Source organism: Sinocyclocheilus anshuiensis, unplaced genomic scaffold (assembly GCF_001515605.1).
Source record: "Sinocyclocheilus anshuiensis isolate Anshui unplaced genomic scaffold, SAMN03320099.WGS_v1.1 scaffold416, whole genome shotgun sequence".
NCBI classification, from domain to species: Eukaryota; Metazoa; Chordata; class Actinopteri; order Cypriniformes; family Cyprinidae; genus Sinocyclocheilus; species Sinocyclocheilus anshuiensis.
The window spans coordinates 882,528-903,310 of NW_015554105.1; the positions used below are offsets into that span (position 1 = coordinate 882,528).

A 20,783-nucleotide genomic window follows, 5' to 3' on the forward strand; every position below is an offset into this window, starting at 1 on the left:
AAAAAGGGACAAACCCAGCTATTGGGTTGTTTTGACCCAGCGGTTGGGTTCAAAACATCCCAACCGCTGGGTCAAAACAACCCAATAGCTGGGTTTGTCCCTTTTTAACCCAGCATTTTTTAGAGTGTAGGTTTCTCAAAAAGGCCTTGTATGTTATTAGATATTTAAGCTAATTTGGTTATATTTTCTTTTACAAATAGTAGTGTAGTACTCTTAACTCTGTAACAGGCGTGTCTCCCACCTTATAAAGCAAGTACCCCTTACGTTGTAATTTTGCATAATTTACTTATGTTAATGAGGGAGGGACAATGATCTTTATTTGATTGGTTGAGGTTAACTTAAAATGAGATCAAACAATAATTGCCCCTGCAGTACCATCTTGGACCCCCTAGGACCCCCGTTTAGATCCTCCATTGAAGACCCCTGGTTTGACAAATTTTGTTAAATCCAATCTGCAGACATTTTTGCTCACTTTTTTGCAGAGAATGTAAAAATGTGAGCATATTGAATCTGGTACTCGCAATCTGACCACAAAGTTTAAAATGCCATGGTAGTGTTACTGCTTGTCAGTGTTGTTATCGTTAACTGAAACTAAAGCTAAAACTATTAAATATGAATACTTAATAAAATTGAAATAAAGCTGAAATTGAATAAAATATAAATATTAGATTAAAAAAATATAGACAAAAAATACTAAAGTACTGTTACTAAAATTACTAAAACTATAACTGAAATAAATATAAATTAAATAAAACTACATCAAATGTTGAAAAACGAATAAAACAAAAGTACATAAGAAAACTAGATATGTACATTTCCTGAAGAAAATGTGAGTGGTGCTTGCAGTGGCAAAACTCGGCAGTTGCTAGGCATTTGCTAGGGTGTTATGAGTTGTTGTTGGGTGGTTGCCTAGGATGTTCTGGGTGGTTGCTATGGTGTTGCTACGTGGTTGCTAAGGTGTTCTGTGTGGTTGTTTGGGTGTCGCTAGGTGGTTTCTAGGGTGTTCTGGGTGGTTGCCATGGTGTTGCTAGGTGGTTGCTAAGATATCCTGGGTGGTTGCTAGGAAGTTGCTATGGTAACCTGGGTGGTTGCTAGGGCGTTGCTAGGTGGTTGCTAGAGAGTTCTAGGTGGTTGCTAAGCATTCCTAGGGTGTTCTGGACTGTTACTATTGTGTTGCTAGGCGGTTGGTAGTTGTCACAGATTGTTAAAATGGAGTTTTATAGAGTTCTTAGCATGTCCTTAGCCTGATTTAGCACTTAGCTAATCACTATTAGCATGTAGCTATTTGCTGCTAGCATGTGTAGCATGATGGAAGCCCTGTTTGCTAGCATCCATCAAAAGAGCAAAACCCCCATGTTTCTATGACACTTCTATCCAAAGATATCCCTTTTGATCTGTTTCAATGGAAGTCTATGGGGTGGTTGCTAGGGTGCTCTAAGTGGTTGCTAGGGTGTGGCTATGAAGATTATAGGTCGTTACTTATTGGTTACTTGAAAAGAGAAGTCAAATGAGTGTGAGAGAGAGTTAAGGTGCGTCCCAAATCCCGTACTTATGCACTATTCTATGATGTTTTGTAGTATAAATAGTGCGAGTAGTGCGTTCACACTGAAAATTCCAAAAAGAAAAAGTGCACTTTAAATACCTGGATGCTGCACTTAAATAACCGAAAAAATGAAGTGTGGAATGTTGGACACTTCATGCACTCAACTGTCGCAGCTTTAATTACGTACCGAAGGGGGAGGGGCTATCAGACTCCGATTATGAATGACAAAATAACCTTATATAATTCATACTATACATGGTTGAGTACATAGTGCATAAGTACATAGTGTATGAGTGCATAGTGTATAGTGCGTCATTTGGGATGCAGCTTTAGAGAGAGAGAAGGGGTTACTAAGGCCCTGTGTGTGTGTGTGTGTGTGTGTGTGTGTGTGTGTGTGTGTGTGTGGGTGTGTGTGGGTTTACGACAAACGGTGCGGGAGAAGTAGTGCGCCGAAGTTTTGTCCAGAAGAAGAATAATAAATATGCAAGAGAACAACAGTGATGCTTTGCCTTATAGGCAAGCAAGCACCACTGATTACTAAAACTTAAACAAAATATTTTAATATAATGATTTACGATATGCCATGGCCCGCAGCGTCTTAATTCACACACAGACGAAACTTACTAGAGAAGTGTGAAGTGTGACATAATATACCTCTGTAAACAAATACAATTTAAATTCACGTCTCACACACTTTTATGCCCTCAGAATGGAACATATTCGCTCCCTTCGAACTGGAACCAGGGCGGAATATCCTGTGATGTCCACTTCTCAGGGCACTTACGGTCGAATAGAACAAATGTCTGAAGTGATTAAGGGAAACATACAAAGTGTGCAGAATGGGGGGGTCGTGAGGACTGGATTTGAGAACCGCTGATCTAGACAATCAAATCAGGAGCTGCTGACTGGAGTTTGAGGGATGCTTGTGGCCTAAAGTGCAACCTCAGCAGGATGCAAACTACTGACCCAAAGGCAGATTAGACCACATATGCAGGGAGGAAAGGTCACAAAGGTTATTCGTATGTAGAGCGTCCCCCAGTTTCCAGCAGCTGTTCGCCACATTAGGACACTTATGAATGAACACATCATCTAATAGACACAAGACTTAAAAGGTCTGTTGGGGACACAAAGCTGGAGCTCTTCATAGATCGCAATATTACTTTATTGCACTTTGCTGTGCTTGAAATTACATCTTAATGTTGTTCTTGGCAGGTTTGAGATGATTAGCGTGTCACGGTTCTACTATAGAGTGTTTGTTACCTCAGTGTATCTTCTGCACTTTTTTTCTACAAGCAAACAGAAAACAGCATACTCAAAGAAAGCAAAGCAGGTGCTTCCAGTGTAGACAGCTTTGTTGATGATAATGTTGATGTTTTAACCCCACCTCTCTGTCTGTCTTTATGTGTGCGCAGGTTGTTGACACAGGCTGTGATTTCCACACAGAATGGTTATTTTACACTGCCTGAGGGTGTTCAGCTAAAGATTTTTGTCAGAGTGAGAGAATCACTTATCTCATCTGTCAACCAAAGACAGAGACATTCAGATGCAGGGCGGAGCAGGAGTTACAGATTCTGACATGCTGTGCTTATATTTGTGTATGTGAGAGATACAGTTTCTGTGTTCTTTAAAAACACTAGTACATATTTATGTTTCTGCAGAACTAGAGCACGATAATCTCATTGTGAAACAAAGTGCATCACTAGCAGCACCAAATAAAACTGCAGTGACTCAACCATGTATTTGGAAGGAATGGACTGGTGGAAGATGGGGGAGCGTTTGAAGGGTTTGAGACTTGTTATTTTTAACTTTCTTTTTTAATTCTCAGGTACCACAGAAATTGCCCACTTCAGCTTTAAAATACGGATTACCCTGTACATGACATATGGGGGAAAAAATACAGAGTTCTGACATGAAACTCTAGATGGCGCAGTCCGATAGGTCTAGCTCAATCTGACCTGGCGACATCATTGTCACATGGCAGCTGACTGGTTCTCTCCTGTATCGGTAGCCAATGAGCTCGCTGCTCAATATTCAAATACCTGGCTTTTGTTTGCTGTAGCAGTTGCAGCTTGCTTCAGAAACCCTCCACCTTCCCCAGCTCCACCTGTATAGATCTGCAACGAGGTGATTTATGTATGCTATATGGGGGTTATTTCATGTATGTTATATGTGCAGCAGCAGTATTTCTTACATGCTCACAGCAGCATGTTGTGGATGTATTGGCAGTAGCAAGTCTCGGTACAATATCCTCGGTACTCGGACGGCAGGCCCGTCCCACATGACTAATGCTGATGAGAGTATTCATGCTTTCGTCTGTTTCTCCACAGGATTACCTGGAGAGCATCAGCAATCAGTCTCTTCTGCTGCTGGGAGATGAAGAGAGGAATTCTTTATTTGGAAACATCCGTGAGATCTACCGTTTTAACAGGTTAGTTTTAGTGACAGAAACATCTCTTGAGAGAAATGTAACGGGTGTTTGCCAATTTTCTTTCTTTTTGGAAACTACTGGATAAACTATTATTAGTAATTCTGACTTTTTCGATAGTTTCCAACCATTAAAGTCATATAATATAATTTGATTGAAAATACTATTTTGATGATTTGCTTTTTCAAACTAATTTTAATGACCAAAACATCAGTTAAGCAGAACAAATTAAAATTAAATAAAAAAAACTACAGCAGATTTAATAATATATCTTAATCTATCAGCTATGTTGGGATGAAATTTTGGCTTGTAGTTATGAACTTACATTTTCCAAAAATTCAACAAAAAAAAAAAAACTTAAGGGTTGAATGGTTGCACTTGATAAATGCATTTAAAACATCAATATTTGCAAAAAAAAAAAAAAAAAGTAAATAAAAATAAATAAATAAATATAGAAGAATAGAAAGATTATTTGCTGAAATGGTTCAATTGATGTCACAATTTTAAGGATTTAAAAAAAAATAATAATTGGCTGAATATTACACAAAGCTAAATATTTATTTAATATGTTTTGCTTCATATTAATGAAAATAATGAAAATAAAACAGCTTATATAACATTTAGTTTGACCTTCTGAGGTAGACTACTAAATATTTTTAAACATCTCCCTTCACTGACCATTTGCAGAAAAAAATGACAGAGCAAAATGACAGAGAAAGTGTCCTTAATGTCTTGATGAAGAAAGATCTTCTGTTTTAGACTGACTGCTCTGTATTTACCATCTCTCTTTCCTCAGTTCCTCTCACTTCGGACAACACACACACACACACACACACATGTTACCTCATATGACTGCAATGCTGAAGTGACCACATGCATTCACAATGCTGCTCAATTCATGGAAGTGGGTCTTTCCTCGCAGTACATGGCCTACAATACAACTCATAACTGCAAGACAATTTGAATAGTTTCATAACGGGCTCAGCCCTTTAATGGATGTGAGTAATGATATTTAATCTCTCGCTCTCTCTGTGTGTGTATGTGTGTTTTAGTGATCTGCTTCATGACCTGGAGAAGTGTAACGCCAACCCAGTTGCCATTGCAAAGTGTTTCGTAGCCAAGGTAAAACTCTTTTGTCTTTTCTTTGTGATTTTTTTGTTTTCAACACTGACAAACCTCACTCAAAAATTAAAATTTGATGATCATTTACTCACCTTCAGGTCATTACAAATCAGTTTTTCATCCGTGAAACACAAATGAAGAAAGACTGCTATCATATGGTCACACACACACACACACACACACACAAACTATCAACACTATTATGCCTATTACGTGTTATAATTAGTTCCCTACCTCAAGTGTCTCTGTCGATTAGTGTAATAACACACACTTGAGTAAGTGTAATAGCTGTTTTACAGCTCTAATCAACAGCAGCTGGAATGCAGCTGGTTTGAGTGGTTTTCTGTCCTGTGGTGTCGTGTGATAACTGCTTTGTTTTGTTCGGGGTATTGTTGTGCTAATGTGCTGTTAGCAGGGGGCTGACAATTTACACAGTGCACATGACTTATGGCTTACAAGATCTCATATAAAGCCTAAAACCCACACATCCAGCCCAGCCCTGAGCGTGAATCAGATGTTAATCTTTTTAATATTTCAATATTTGCCACCTGCACTTGATTTTCAAGGGTATGTATTTAATAATACATTTAAAAAATAAAGATAATTAACTAAACTTAGAACATATATTATATTTATATGTTTTATTTATATTTATATTTTATATATTGTATTTTCACTTTTATCCAAAAGCAACTTACAACTAAGGAAGACAACATAACCAATTCATCTCAAGTGGCTCATCCAGACAGAATTTATATTCTAAACTATACCAGTGTTATTTTAGTATGATTTATATATTATTATAGTATTTATTAGTATTTTTAATTAGCTTTTATTTTTTTAGTTAGCTTTTATGTTTTGATTTTAATTTTAGTAATTTTGTTATGTGCTTTTGTAATTTTTATTTATTTATTTATTTAAAGGGGTCCTATATGCCCTTTTATGAAGTCTTGGTTTTCATGCTTGGTTGCTCCAAAAACACATTATTTTTCACATATTGACATTATTGCATCTTCCCAGTCTGTCTCGAAAGTTCCGTTTAGTTCCTGTTTCGTTGAAGCCCCTCCTTCTTATTTGTGTATTCTGTGGGCAGTAATTATTATTTAAATGAGTGACTTTCTGATGTCACTAAATCAGGAAGTAGCGCGCTGTAGTCCGATCGAGCCGTTTGTTGTAGTTCTTAAAAGTGTTTTCTGTTAAAGTGAATAATACACTTTGGAGTGAACTTTGAGCTTTGTAACCTTGCAGACCTGTTTTATGCTCAAACAGCAACATGACACACTAACTAAAGTAGAAAAAGTGGGAATAAAAGTAAAAGTAAAGTTGAAAAAGTGAAAAAGCATTAGAGGGCCCCTTTTTAGCTTTAATTTAGTTTTTATTTCAGATTTAGTTTTAGTAATTTTAGTACTTCAATTTAAACTTTATTTCAGTTAGTTGCCAGGCCAATATGTGTAATTAATTGCTGTTTTTCATTCAAGTTATAAATATTATTTAATATTGCTGAATCCATCTAAATGCATTAATTTTATCAAAACAAAGCAAATCAGTTAAATCAAGTAGAAATAGCTTGTTCCCACTTTTTACAGTGTATTAAGCTAGTTGTGTGCGTATTGGTCAGTAAAGGTTAGTCATCATTAGCAAACACTCCCAGAACCGTCAAAGGAGCTTCAGGATTCCAGTAAGAGTGAGCTGTTTTATTACATCTGATTCCTGTCAAAGCTTTCCTGAAAACACTGCCTTTCTCTTCCTCTCTGTTAAGGACAAACGCTGACTCAATGAGAATAGAAACGATCCTCCACCTGCTGTTTGCAGCTCTTCAGTTCAGACAGAAGGATATTGCATTAGCACAAGTTCCATTTGCACCAAAGTGCATGATATGCTAACAGCTCCGTCACAAAACTAAGTGTCCATTAATTTGAATATAGGAGTATTCAAATCATGTGATAAATGCTAAATGCTTTCGTTCACATCTGTACATACATTTGTAGACGTGAAGGCAACTTTAGTGTTATCAAACAGTAAGCACACATTTGGTTGGTTCCGGCTTTTAAACAACAGGAGAGTATGCTGCTCTTTATTTGAAGTTTTCCCATGGAGAACCTACCACTCGGTGTGTTTGTGTGTGCGTTTGGGTCACAGCATTTATGCAAGACCACCTTCATTAATAAGGCTACCTGTGTGTGTGTGTGTGTGTGTGTGTGTGTGTGTAAGAGTGTGTACCTGTTTTTCTATCCTGGTGGGGACTTAAACCTGAATACACACAGACTCATGGGGACTCGTGTCATGGTGGGGACCTAAATTGAGGTCCCCACGGGTAAACAAGCTAATAAATCACACAGAATTAAGTTTTTTTTTAATCTAAAAATGCAGAAAGTTTCCTGTAAGGGGTAGGTTTAGGTGTAGGGTTGGTGTAGGGCAACAGAATATACGGTCTGTACAGTAGAAAAACCATTACGCCTATGGAGAGTCCCCACAAGGATAGCAAGCCAGACATGTGTGTCTGTGCGTGCGTGTGTGTGTGTGGAGAGAGAGGGCAAATGTGAAAGCCGGCGGGGGCGGCTGAGAGAGGGGGGATATTAGAGGAAGAGGATAAATGTCTCTTTGATACTCAGACTCTCTGTATTTTCCAAGTGCTTTGATGTTCATACAGGCGGAATGAGAGAGCAAAAGACTCCAGATGAAGGAGGAGAGGACAGAGATTTAATCAGAGCACACTCACATCTACCATTACTGTAAACACAACATCAGGACTCTTATTACAGTCACTGCAACCGCTGTGCGCGCGCGTGTGTGTGTGTGTGCTGGTAACGTGAGGCTTTTTCTGTAGCGCAACATCCTGATGTGACCTTTCAGAGCAAGTCTGTCGCTTTATGTGCCTAACAGACATACACACACTAAACTAGCTATATAAATGTGGACATACCCTTGTGAAAAAGAAGTCCACTTTAACATACATTTAAAATGAGTAATTACAGAAATAATATATACAAACTGAATGTAATGTTTGACAGTAATTGCATGTTAATTGCAATTAAATGAAAATGTAATATAGTATAGATTTATATTAAATGCAATTAGCTGAACTTTAGGGGTTTTTATCTACTTAAGTAGCATCTTAAGTACGTCTTTTAATGTAATTTCTTTATATGTAATTTCTGTTTATATTGGTGCAATATGTAATTACACCAATATACCTAAACCCGCTAGTTCAGACTGATGCGCCCTCCAGAAGCTTGCGTTCTGCAAGTGAACGACGCCTCGTGGTGGCATCCCAAAGAGGCACAAAATCACTCTCGCTGACGTTTTCCTGGACTGTGCCCGGCTGGTGGAACGACCTGCCTGTCTCTGTTCAAGCAACTGAGTCTTTAGCCATTTTCAAAAAACCTCTAAAGACACATCTTTTTCACCAGCACCTGACCAATTAATACTAGCACTTACCTATTCTATTCTACTCTATTCTATGCTATTCTATTCTATTCTATTGATCTCCTCATTTGTAAGTCGCTTTGGATAAAAGCGTCTACTAAATGATGAAATGTAAATGTAAATTTCCTAATTACTTCTATTGTCTTTAGAAATATAAATTGTGTTTTCAAATACTGCCAAGCATTTATGGTAAATTAAAATATACTTTAATGTCATTTCTATTGAAATTTAAAAGTATAAGTTTGTTCTAACCAGTTATAGGACTTATTATTATTATTATTATTATTGCTTTCTTTTTGTTTTGTGTGCGCTTTCATTCATTTTTTTAAACAAAAATTAAGACAGTTTTAATCAAACGAGATATTAGTCCCTCCACTGAAAGTCCATTTCACCCAAACTCTGATGATTCAAAAAGACATTGTAAAGTAATTCATATGAATCAAGCAGGTTAATCCATCTCTCCTGAAGAGACACCATCACTTTATATGATGGACAGATTTATTTTTGCCCTTTATTCACATATAAATATTGATCAACGCACATACATAGAGCACATCAAATATGGTAAATAAAAGCTCAACTGTACTTGCTTGACACACATAATAAGCCTTATTGGTTCTTGCTTAACAAGAACATTTAATTGAACTTCTGTTTACCATATTTGATGTGTTCTATGTATGTATCTTATAGGTGTGTAACAACATGATGGTGAGTAAATGAGTTTTATTTTTTATTTTTTATGAATTAAGTATTACATTTAGGCATGTAACTTGTACAAGTATTATTTACCCTCACACAAACCTTTCTGCATTACTTTTCTTTATGATATTATTTAATATGTTAATCTAGCGATTTCCCTGTGGGGACCTTTGGTTGACCCCCACACAAACACATGTCTTCCTTTGAGTAACTAACCCTAATTTCCTGATTGTTTTTCAGAGTGAAGACTTCCACATCTACACGCAGTACTGCACAAATTATCCAAGGTAAGAAATACTTCCTGTGGTTTGTGGTTGTAGTTTATTTCCTGTGGTTTGTATGTCACCATCTGTCTCTCAGTACAGAGCTTTATAAGACTTCAAGAGCAATGGGTGTCTCAGATGCCCGTTCTGTGTGTGTGTGGAATGTGAGACTTGTGAGAGTGTGTGCTCATATTATATGTTTTGTGTGTGTGCATGTGTATAACACCATTGGAGTCTAGGAGTCTGTTCCTATATACCCCCCCACCCCGAGGGAAACCCCCTGTCTGACTGTCTGGCTCTCTCTCTATCTCTATCACGTGTCCAATACAGCAGCCCTTTGTTTATTACATGTAAAAATGCACCAAGTAACCTTTTGCACTTTAAGATCTTTTTACCCCTAAAGAAATGAATAGTACATTAATCCTTAAATGCATACCTCGGGTCTTTAGCGACCCGGGACATCATTCTCTACCCTCTCCCGCCTTAAACGTATATCATCAGCAAAAATTGAAGTGGTTTGAATGGCTTTACTGCAGAGAAATTACTATACGCAATGAAATATAAATGTCACTGTCATTTGATACTGGATGTGGTGAATAAGCTGCCAGTGGTCAAAAGATTGAATATCAAGTCATTGTCAAGTTTTGAGAATATGCCTGAGATCGTGAATATGAGGCAGATGCTGAATGTACTGTGGAAGTGCGCTCTGACGATAACAGCGATGGTAAAAATTGAACCTTTTTAAGGTTGAAAAAGTAACGAAATATGCTTTAATTTATTCTTCTGTAATTGTTCTTAAAATATCAATAGAGTTTTTTGCTATTGCAGCAGTTAGAGATCCATCTGTGCTGGATATACGTCCGGGTCACTAAAGACCCGAATATGTAATAATGATTGGCGAAACATTCATGCATTTTAAGGGTTAACAAACTTTTTTTTTAAATGACATAGGCCTACAGATAAACTTATGGTACAAACAAATAAAGCAAATGATCCAACTAATTAATTTGACCTCAGATCATTTAATTAGAAGACGTTATTACTCCACCACCTATGTGACATCATTACTGACAGCTCTGTTGTTGAATGAACATGGTTTGAATAACAGACGTGCAACAAAGTCTTTTACGGTTTCAGGAAACAGCCGTGACTAATTTCACTAACAATGCATCATACAGTTAGTAATGGATGACAAATATGCTTGTTAATAGAACAAGCATTGGTAACATAAAAAGCTTTTGAATGTGCTGCATCCACGGCAGCTGGTGTCAGCAAGTACTTCAAGCCTGCCGCACGACTTCCAGTTGTTTTTGGGTGACACAAAAAAAAGAAAAAGGATTCTGAAGTTGCCTTTGAAATAGCTTAGCTTTGCTTGGTTAGCAAGCTGCATTGGGTCAACTTCACAAACATTTGTTTTGAGGTGATAATTAGAGATGAAAATAAATACTAAGTCAGTGTTTTAGTGACTGAACAGTGTTGAATAAAGGTTACAGGAGATTATTGTGAATATGTGTCAACTGTGTTTGCCTTTGGGTGCAGGTATATGTGCAGAGATTTAAATCTATTCATAAGCCTGAAATATGACAAAGTTCAACAAAAGCATTGACATACAACACCTTTCCCTAGCAAAATACCACCCACACCCACAGTTTCTTTTCAAACACACACACATACACTGGTGCAGCACGTGCTGTCACAAGTCCTACTTTTGATGCTAGGAGAAATTAAAAGTGACCTGACAGTATAGTTTAATCTTCCTGCATGGTGTGTGTGCATGCATGGATTCTTGTCTGGGCCACGGAGACCCTCTCTGCACACCCTCACACAGCTGTTGACCCTAACCAAGGTCATATGGCACACTCACACACATACAGTAACACTTCTGAAAGCAATAGCTGTATCTCAGTGATACTCCGGTCATATTTCCCATCGGGACAATGTGAAGTCTGTGCGCAGGATGCTGGAATGTGCGCACACACACACGTCTATCTGTCCCAGTGCTTTGTGAGGCGTGGCAGCAGATCCAGTAAACTGTAAAATCTGTGTTTTAACAGAAGGGCCTGACCTTACTCTCCCAACTGTGCATACATGCGTCTTCGTTGTGTGTGTGTATGTCTGCGTGTATTAATTTGTTTATGTAAGCAGTAATATACTGTACATTAGCCCCCCCAAAAAATGTTTGGACACTTGATCCTCCTAAAAATTATCATTCTGTTATCAATTACTCACCCTCATGTTGTTCCAAAGAGAATACATTTTCATTTTTGGATGAACTATCCATTTAAGCCACTCTTAAAAATGTCTAAATGTCACTGTATTAGATAAAGTATCAAACCAAGGGCCAGATTTACTAACACCTTGCGCCAGCACAAACCCTCTTTTGGTGTTAAAATGGTGCTGTCAGGAATGACTAAAGACAAATAGTGATGAACAGGCGAAGACAGTTATTTTTGCAGCTGACCTTATTGCATACGCATTTGTAGAAGTTTCCCTTTCAGACAAAATTTACGGGAGGAGAGTATTTAAACGAATCATGCAACATGATTTACCATGGTTTGTGGTAGTCAGTTTACTGGTATTTGTGCCATTATTTAACAAAAAAACATCTTAACCCATTCTGCTGTGTTTGTTACCCACACCTGATTATCATTGGCTTTGCTTGTTTGCGACCCTACGCTAATTTGCGCTTCTCTTGGTCGATTGCATTGGTCATTATGGAAATGATCCAGCGGTATCCTTTAATTTGCGCATTGTCTAGACTCTAGATCAACCGCAGAATTTGCCACTCCCATTACTGCATGTATGGGATTGCATTCTCATGCTAATTTGCCCTGTTTAGTAAATCTAGCCCCAAGTGTCATTTATTTCAAAGGCAGATAGCATGCACAGATTTCAAGCTAATTATTTTACAAACGGAAGTTTCTGGGGTTTTCAATGCTAAAAAAGAGATTTACTGTTTAAAATTAAGAAAAAAAACATTGTGAAACACTGGATCACATTCATAGTTGATGTTATCAACTACACCTATGATTAGTCTGCTAGGACACCTGCGTGAATGTGAGAGGAACTGACTTCCCCTACATACAACATAAATCTCCAGTTGATTAAAAGTCACTCATCATCAATGAAAAAAGTGAAGTTTTGAGAAAATGCAGACGACGTTTACTTTGATATTTTGATATATAATGTAATGACATTCAGATATTTTTAAGTGCACTTAAGTGCTTTTTTGGCCATTGTATATGTAGTTTTGGTTGTAGCCTGAACAAATTCATCATAGAGAGATGCAGAATCAATAGTATGTGCGTGACATGTTTATATTGTGCATATCTGCCGCAGTCTGAGTGGATATAAACTAAACATCTTTTATTGATAACACGTGTTTGTGTGCATCCGCAGGTCCGTTGCTGTCTTAACAGAGTGCATGCGGAACAAAACAGTGGCAAAGTTTCTGCGAGAGCGCCAGGAAAGTCTTAAACACTCTCTTCCTCTCGGCTCCTACCTGCTTAAACCTGTCCAGAGGATCCTAAAGTATCATCTACTACTGCATGTAAGTACAAACACACCCAGAGTGACCTTCCTATACACACAGACCCCAGACATGTTACACCTGCACACAAAGACTGCACTAGACACACACAATGATCTGAGGTCAGAGATGTACTGCTGTTTTGCAGGAGATTGCCACTCATCTGGAGAAGGATTCAGAGATGTACGACGTGATCCAGGAGGCCATTGACACCATGCAGAGGGTTGCCTGGCACATCAATGACATGAAGAGAAAACACGAGCATGCAGTTAGACTGCAGGTTTGTGAACCTTACACACACACACTCATATACACACTATGTACCATTTAGACAGTTATATCAGTTACTTCACAAGAAATACAAGAGGGTAAACTGACCTGGACTACGTTCCCCAAAGAATTGTAAGCCTAAGTAAATCACAAAGATCATTGGTGCCAATAGCTTCCACCATCTATTTAGGCTTGTGATGCATTTGGGAAACCAGCCCTGTAAAAAGGAGGTAATGTAGTTGTTTAGAAAATGGTAGCTGTTTTTTGCTGGCACAAGGTGCTGTAGATGGTCTACAACAGTGTCCAATTCTCCTCCTGGAGGATGATCTTACTGCAGAGTTAATCTTCATTAAACATCTAAACCAGCTAATAAGGGTCTTCAGGATTATTAAACTTCCAGGCAGATGTGTTGGAGCAAGTTGGAACTAAATACTGCAGAAAAATGGCCCTCCTGGAGCATGATTGGACACCCCTGGTCTACTATGTTGGCAGCACACAAGCCCACCAGCCAGTAGTTCAGTTTTGGCTACAGAGTGCACGCTTTTTTATGGATGTGTGGTAACAGATAATAGAACATTATGTTTGAGATTCATCAGACATAAACGTTGTTCCCAACTTGCCCGTCGGCTAAGTTACCTGATGTACGTGAAGAGTGACGCTCCTCCTCTTCTGCTCACACTTTCTCTCTCTCAGGAGATTCAGAGTTTGCTGACTAACTGGAAGGGGCCTGATCTGATTGGCTACGGCGAGCTGGTTCTTGAGGGAACATTCCGTATCCAGAGAGCGAAAAATGAAAGAACACTCTTCCTGTTCGACAAACTTCTGCTGATCACCAAGAAACGCGAGGAGACTTATACCTACAAAGCCCATATCCTGGTGAGAGTCCGTATACCTACTAGTTTCCCATTCTGGACAATCAGGTCAAGGTGGTCAAGCCGGTGTTCAGGACTTGGTAGTTTTATTTTTGTTGGTAGTTAGACTACCAAAGTGGTCTACCAAGTCAGCCTTGTCCTCACCAGCTGGTCATAATGCATTTCTCATTGATGCTTGTCTCTGAAATATGACCTTCGGAGAGCAGTTTGCATTCTTTGCTTCTCTTGCAATGTATCTATGGCAAATACAAGCGACGTTCTGTGCGTGTAAAGTTTGGTGGAAAATTTGAAGGCACAAATGGGTCATTATACAGCTACTGTAGTAAACAGCTCCAGATAATACTCTTAATGATGATGCAAATGTTCTGTGGTTCGAACCCAAATTGTACACTGTGGAAATAGACCTGCAGGGGTAAGGGTAGGGGGTGGAATCGAACTCTGATTCTGATCCAGCAGCTGATCCGGTTGTGAAAACAACCTATTTTAACCAGCTCAAAAAATAAACTGGTTTTAGTTAAACTTTCACAGCAGTGTGCACTTTCAGAAAAATCTGTGCAAAGACTGTACCTTTAGGTACACAACAGCTTGTCATTGGGGCAGTGTCCTCAAAGGGACACCATTGTAACTTATTCATCTTTATTGGGGGTTCAAAATAGTACCATAAGAATATATATTACTACCTTATGGGTACATATTACTACTCAAAGTTACTAATATGCAATATTTGGGAGTAAAGCAGGTTATAAAATTGTACCTTTGAGGGCACTGCCTCAGTGACAAGCTTTTGTACCCCTAAGCGTACAATTTGCACATTTTTTCTGACAGTGTGTAAATGAAATATGCATAAATTGTCATGTTCAATAAAATGTTTGAAAGTGTAAATGACTGTGCTCCTTATTTGAATCTATAATCTGGTTCTCCTCCCATCTCTACATTTCTGCAGTGCTGTAATCTAATGTTGGTAGAAGTCATTCCTAAAGAGCCTCTAAGCTTCAGCGTGTTTCACTACAAGAACCCCAAACTTCAACACACTGTGCAGGTACCATTTCAAAATCTCTCTCTCTCACACACACACACACACATAGTGGAATGTCAAGCCTGAGGCCAGGCTTCTGACGGACAGCCAATTGCCTTGAACTTTACCCTGGTAAAACTGCACCCCTTTAACTACAGGCTTCAGCATGTATGAATATATGCACACACAACTGTGTGTGCGAGTGATGGTATGAGTCTTGCCTTAAACCAGTATTGGTACATCTGACCTTTGTCTTGGACCTCAGCCGAGTAGTCATAAATATGATGTGCCACAGAGGACTGAACCGACTGAACACCTGTAAATCACATCATCTCGTAATTATTGAATGGCTCACTGTTATCTCAGCAGCTAAGATGCCCGGTCATATGTTCCCCTTGATTTCATAACCTCTTAGGGTTAGAACATCCATCAATCTATCCATCTATGGATAATTTTCCCCACTGCATTACAGTAATAAGAATTTAGAGATTTAGCTTGAATAATGAATTCTCACAGCAGGATGTTGCATTTTACTGTCTCTGAAATGAACCGTGTATAAATGCGTCTGCTGAGTAGCAGTTCCAGTTAACCTCATCTCTGTGTTAGTTACTGATTGTGCTGACGTTCACCCAATTGATGAAAGTGTTTGTTTTGATTTTGACGATTGGTGTTGATGTTCTTTGATAGTGGGATGACTCGGTCACGGTAGTTTCAAAGGTGTGTCGGTAAATGATTTTAAACTTGCAGATTGTGCTGATATGCCTCTAATCCACTTTTAGGCGAAGTCTCAACAGGACAAGAGAATGTGGGTCCTGCATCTAAAACGGCTGATCCTTGAAAACCATCCAGCCAAAATACCGGCCAAGGTTAGAACATACACATACACACATTGTCCTAGCTCTACTTCTGTACAGTGCACACTGCGATTAGGCAGCTGTGGCCAAATCTGGCTATTCACACTCAACTGTGTCACCATAAAGTAGTTCACATGAAATAACTTGAAGGTGGAGCAGAAATGTCTGTACTTACAGAAGTGAAGACATAGCGCCACCCAGAGGCCACTTCAAAATTAGTCAAAATTAGATTTTTCACAGAAAAAAGGGATGCAATTTTGTGTTTACTGGTTTATAGGCTCATTTAAATGGTTTAACTAATTTCAAGGTCTTGAAGTTTTTTCCTTCTATGCGCATTTAATTTACCTTTAGCAGGGCAAATCACGTGTAAATTTGTCTGAATCATATTTTGCCTCAATTTAAAAAAAAAAGGAAGAAAAAATAATATTTTGCATTAAGAAAATGAAGCCTATTTTTTTGCATTGTGACATTTTTCATCACCTACTGAAATTCCCATTACTGTAATACAATAACTAACCCCCTTTTATTTTAATAGTTTAATTTATAATTCATATTGCATAACAATACAATATACATATTATTAAAAATCAGTATAAATTCATGGTAGTTCATCAAATACTATCATACACAGTAAACAAATAAATACTTCAAGGAACTGTTTGAGGAAGGTTCTTTCTGTTTCTACAGGCAAAGCAGGCCATTCTGGAGATGGATACTGCAAGTAAGCATTACTTTAACTTCAAACTGAAAGCTACACAGCACTATATTTACTTCATGAGTGTTCACAAAGACTAGATTTCAGACACTATTCTTAACCTTTTTTCAGACCACCCAAGTTTTAACTACAACTCTGATGACAAGAGAGTGAACACTAAAGAAGGTCCTTCGCCTCGGAGAGTACGCAGGAAGACAGGTGAGACCGACAGCAAATACAACAAACAAACAAACAATTTTTCATTGATCATCTATTTACTCATTCTTTTTGTCTCTCTGCCTGTCTTGCTGCTTCATCAGAGCCCTTATCTAAGTTATTGAAAAACTCTAAACATATAAGTAAGTAGCATTTGTTTGAAAAATGATAATTGAGAAATAAATATGCCTGTAAATAATATTGATCTTTTAAACACTGTGGCATTTTTTTTCTTTCTCTCTTCCTTATTGTTGCTGTAGTATCCAGTCCAGATATTCAAAAGGTAAAGAACACCATAACCCATAACATGAAAGCATTAATCTATTATACAAATCTGATGAAAAATAGTTCAAAATAAATATAAAATGTATTTGCTCACAGTGTTCTAGTTTGGGAGTCACTCTGCTGTCACCTGTTGCCCATTTGGGTACTATTGGCCGATCCCGTAGCCTTGTTAGCGAATCACAGGAGTCTCTGGACCCTGGTGACCACAGTGATGTTGACGACGAGCCACATCCACAGGATGCTGATGATGAGGACGATACTGGTTTGGTAAGTCTGAATTGACATTTGATGTTTTTAATCATATCAATAATTACTTAGGGGTCAGTTAAAGTAGCAGCAAACAAGCTAGCTAGATTTGGGTTACGGATCTGACATGCTAACATACTGATGTCCAAAAAAAAAAGAACAAGGGAACATAGGCCTGTAACCAAAAATGTAACTAAAATAAAAAAAAATAAAAAACGGCTGGAAAATCTGTATAGCAGTGTCCTCACAACACCTTAGTTTTGTGCTTGCAATTTTTGCAAGGAAAAGCACCTCACTCATTTTCAAATGTAAAGATCTGGTTTATATTCACGTTTCATTGATTATGAATAGTTTTCTAAGGGTGTGTTCACACTTGTCATGTTTGGTTTGATTAAAACGAACCCTGGTGCGATTGCTCTGTTAGTGCGGTTCGTTTGAGTAAGTGTGAACGCTGCCATCCGAACCCTGGTGCGCACCAAACAAGCTGACTGAGACCGCTGAAAAGATGGGTCTCGGTCCGCTTCCAAACGAACTCTGGTGCGGTTTGAATGATATATGAAAGCAACACGGGCCAAATACTTCTAAACGAACCAAAAACAGGAAGTAATGACAAGATGCGACGCTATGCGACATGATTTGACGACGCGGTGTAACCAAAACAAAATGAGCGGAGGGCAAACGTCGAGCAACGATGAGGTAAAGTGCCTTTTATGAGCTCCTTGTGAGTTTGCAGGTGGTGAAAATAAAATTGTATGTACACGCAAGAAAGAGCGTGCTTAGTCCAGCAGACGGCATTATGTGTGTTCGACTTAAAGCGGCGCTGAGCAAACCGATCAGTTAATGGGTGCTTTGATATCATACACCCGCAGTCTAACGCACCTTTTGTTTGGGGTGTTTGGTGAGTTCCGTCACGATATATACGTCATTCAAGCCGACCAATCAGGTTGTGAACATATCACTATGCCTTTAGGTTCGCTGTCAAAAGTGCCAATGTGAAAGCGGACCAGGACCAAATGTATCATTTTCCTTTTTGGTCCGGACCAAATTAACCAAACTAACCAAACTACAAGTGTGAACACACCCTAAGAGCCAACTTTTGTATGACCAGAGCTCTGAGGGCAAGCTGAGAGTACCAGGGAAGGGCAGCCGGAAAAGACTGAACCAGCAAGTGTCGGTGGACAGCATTGACCAGTGGAGAAACCACAACCTTACTCATGCAGACCTCCAGGTAAGGACATAGTGTGATACATAATGTGGCTAGGACAGTTCACAAACAAAATAATTATTTTGAAGTTCCTGCAGCCCTAATCTTATGAATGGTAAAAGTGATTATTAATTTCTTTCATTCAGACTGCTAAAGAGTCCCTGCAAAATAAGGTTATCACCCCCCCTATTCTACGGGTTACCGCACCTCCAGAAGGAGACAGAGATGAACGCTACTCTAACATGCTGGGAACTGGAGAGGAACCTTCCTTCCGCAACATATGGACAGACCATCGAGTCCGGAGGGCAATGTTTCCAACTCGTCAAAAGAGTTTTCAAATTGATGATGATGAAGACATCTATCAGATGTTCCTGCCAACGGAGAATGATATGAGCAGTCATGATGCCGAGAGTGACCATGAGACTGCTGACCATCCAGAAAGACCCTGTAGCTGGCATGTTGAGCAAACTAAACCATCACGGCTAGACCTCCCCACAAGCAGGAGCAGAATACTTCGCAGGGCCAGCAGTGTTGGAGAAAACCAAAGTGAGCAACAAAGCCCTACCAAGCGAGCCCTACAAGACGAAGAGGCCAACAACCAGACTGAGTCTTCAAGCAATGAAATCTCAGGGTCATCTTCAGCCGAGCAGTTAACAATTGATGATATCGAGAATGTTTATGACAACATTAGTTACGAGGAGCTTCAGGCCATGGGGCTTATCCGTAAGGATCAAGTTAACCATGTAGACTCTGAGGTAGCAGAGGTCAAATCTAGGATAGCACCACAAGTTATAATAACTCCAACTGAAACCGAGAGTTCATGTGAGAGCAATAGGTCTTCTGGTCAAGGTGGGGAGCCACTTGAGACGTGTGAACTGCAAATTGTTGAGGATGAGGAGAATGTCTATGATACCATTGTCTTCCAGGAGCCCCCAGTCCTTGCAGCTGAGATGGATCAGGGAAAACCAGAGAGTTTGAAGACATCTGAAGTAGACATCATGGCCAGCCAGATTTTAGGAGGGTTTGTATCTGAGGAAAAACTCTGTCCTACAAATAAGACAGAGGATGAACAGCCTCGCATTCCCTCTGCTGCAGTTTCAGACACTGAATCATCTCAGATTTCCACAGCTGATCATACATTAGAGCAAGTGAATGAGATCTGGACGGATTTGGAAAACTACATCCGGAACAATGAAAAGAAGCCAGACAGACTTCCAGCTGCATTCCCTGTAAGCAGAACGGATGCTGCATGTAAAACACAGGACTCTCCCAAAAAAGTACATGATACCCCACACAAAGCACAAGACTCTCTACAAAAAACACATAATTCCCCAAGTAAAGGGAATAGGCTGCAACAAAGAGCTAGTGATTCCAAATGCAAAGCACAAGAATCTCCAAGTAAGAAAGCCAATTCTGCACAAAATACAAATGATTCTCTGTGTAAATTACCTTTAAAAATGGCCCCTGTTGTTTGTGCTGCATCTGGGTCACCCAACCCACCAGCCTCTAACCCCTCTCCAGCGCTCCAGATCCCTATCCTCAACATTCCCGAAATTGTAGAAACTAGGTTGGATGAGAAAGACGAAGCGTCTTTTCCTGCAGCACCTTCCCTTCCACTCCCTCCTACCCCAGAGCCTCAACCTGGTACAGTGAAGAGCATTCGCAAGAAACTTGCAAGATTAAGCAGTGGAAGCTTCAGGATGGACGATGAGGATATCCCTTCACCAAAGGACTCAGAGTTTCAGACCCTGTTTAGTAGCATGGACTCTGGCTCCTCTAGTATGCTGCTGAGCGTGGAAGCTGGGGACCAGTTTCTTGAGCTTGGGGAGAGGGGCAAGAACAGAGTGTTCCTCATGGCTAGACAGTACAGTCAGAAGATCAAAAAGACCAACCAGTTATTGAAGATGAAGAGCATGGACCATGAATCCAGTTGTGCTAAGCTAAGACTAAGCAAACAGAAAGACCTGGCAGCCATACTGGAGGAGAAGAAACAAGGTGGCGCTGCAATAGGTAAGACACACTTGTATGGCTAATGTTCTTTTTCTTTGTTCTACAATGTGTTATTCATAAAGATTAAATGTGATATATTGGTTTATGAATGTCTTCCTTTCTTTTGCATA

At 39.2% G+C, this 20,783-nt stretch overlaps 1 protein-coding gene across 4 annotated transcripts in view; it reads left to right on the plus strand.

Moving 5' to 3' along the window:
• Positions 1-20,783, plus strand: part of LOC107669689 (pleckstrin homology domain-containing family G member 1) — a 47,288-nt gene that overhangs the window by 23,748 nt on the left and 2,757 nt on the right. For all 4 annotated transcript variants that reach the window (XM_016462040.1, XM_016462041.1, XM_016462039.1 and 1 more), the window contains exons 3-17: positions 3,871-3,971; positions 5,021-5,090; positions 9,456-9,502; positions 12,878-13,028; positions 13,156-13,287; positions 13,971-14,153; positions 15,093-15,188; positions 15,944-16,030; positions 16,706-16,739; positions 16,845-16,931; positions 17,033-17,071; positions 17,189-17,211; positions 17,310-17,480; positions 18,568-18,687; positions 18,810-20,673. In XM_016462040.1, the coding sequence (XP_016317526.1) occupies positions 3,871-3,971; positions 5,021-5,090; positions 9,456-9,502; positions 12,878-13,028; positions 13,156-13,287; positions 13,971-14,153; positions 15,093-15,188; positions 15,944-16,030; positions 16,706-16,739; positions 16,845-16,931; positions 17,033-17,071; positions 17,189-17,211; positions 17,310-17,480; positions 18,568-18,687; positions 18,810-20,673 (3,205 nt within the window). The remainder of the gene's footprint in view (positions 1-3,870; positions 3,972-5,020; positions 5,091-9,455; positions 9,503-12,877; positions 13,029-13,155; positions 13,288-13,970; positions 14,154-15,092; positions 15,189-15,943; positions 16,031-16,705; positions 16,740-16,844; positions 16,932-17,032; positions 17,072-17,188; positions 17,212-17,309; positions 17,481-18,567; positions 18,688-18,809; positions 20,674-20,783) is intronic.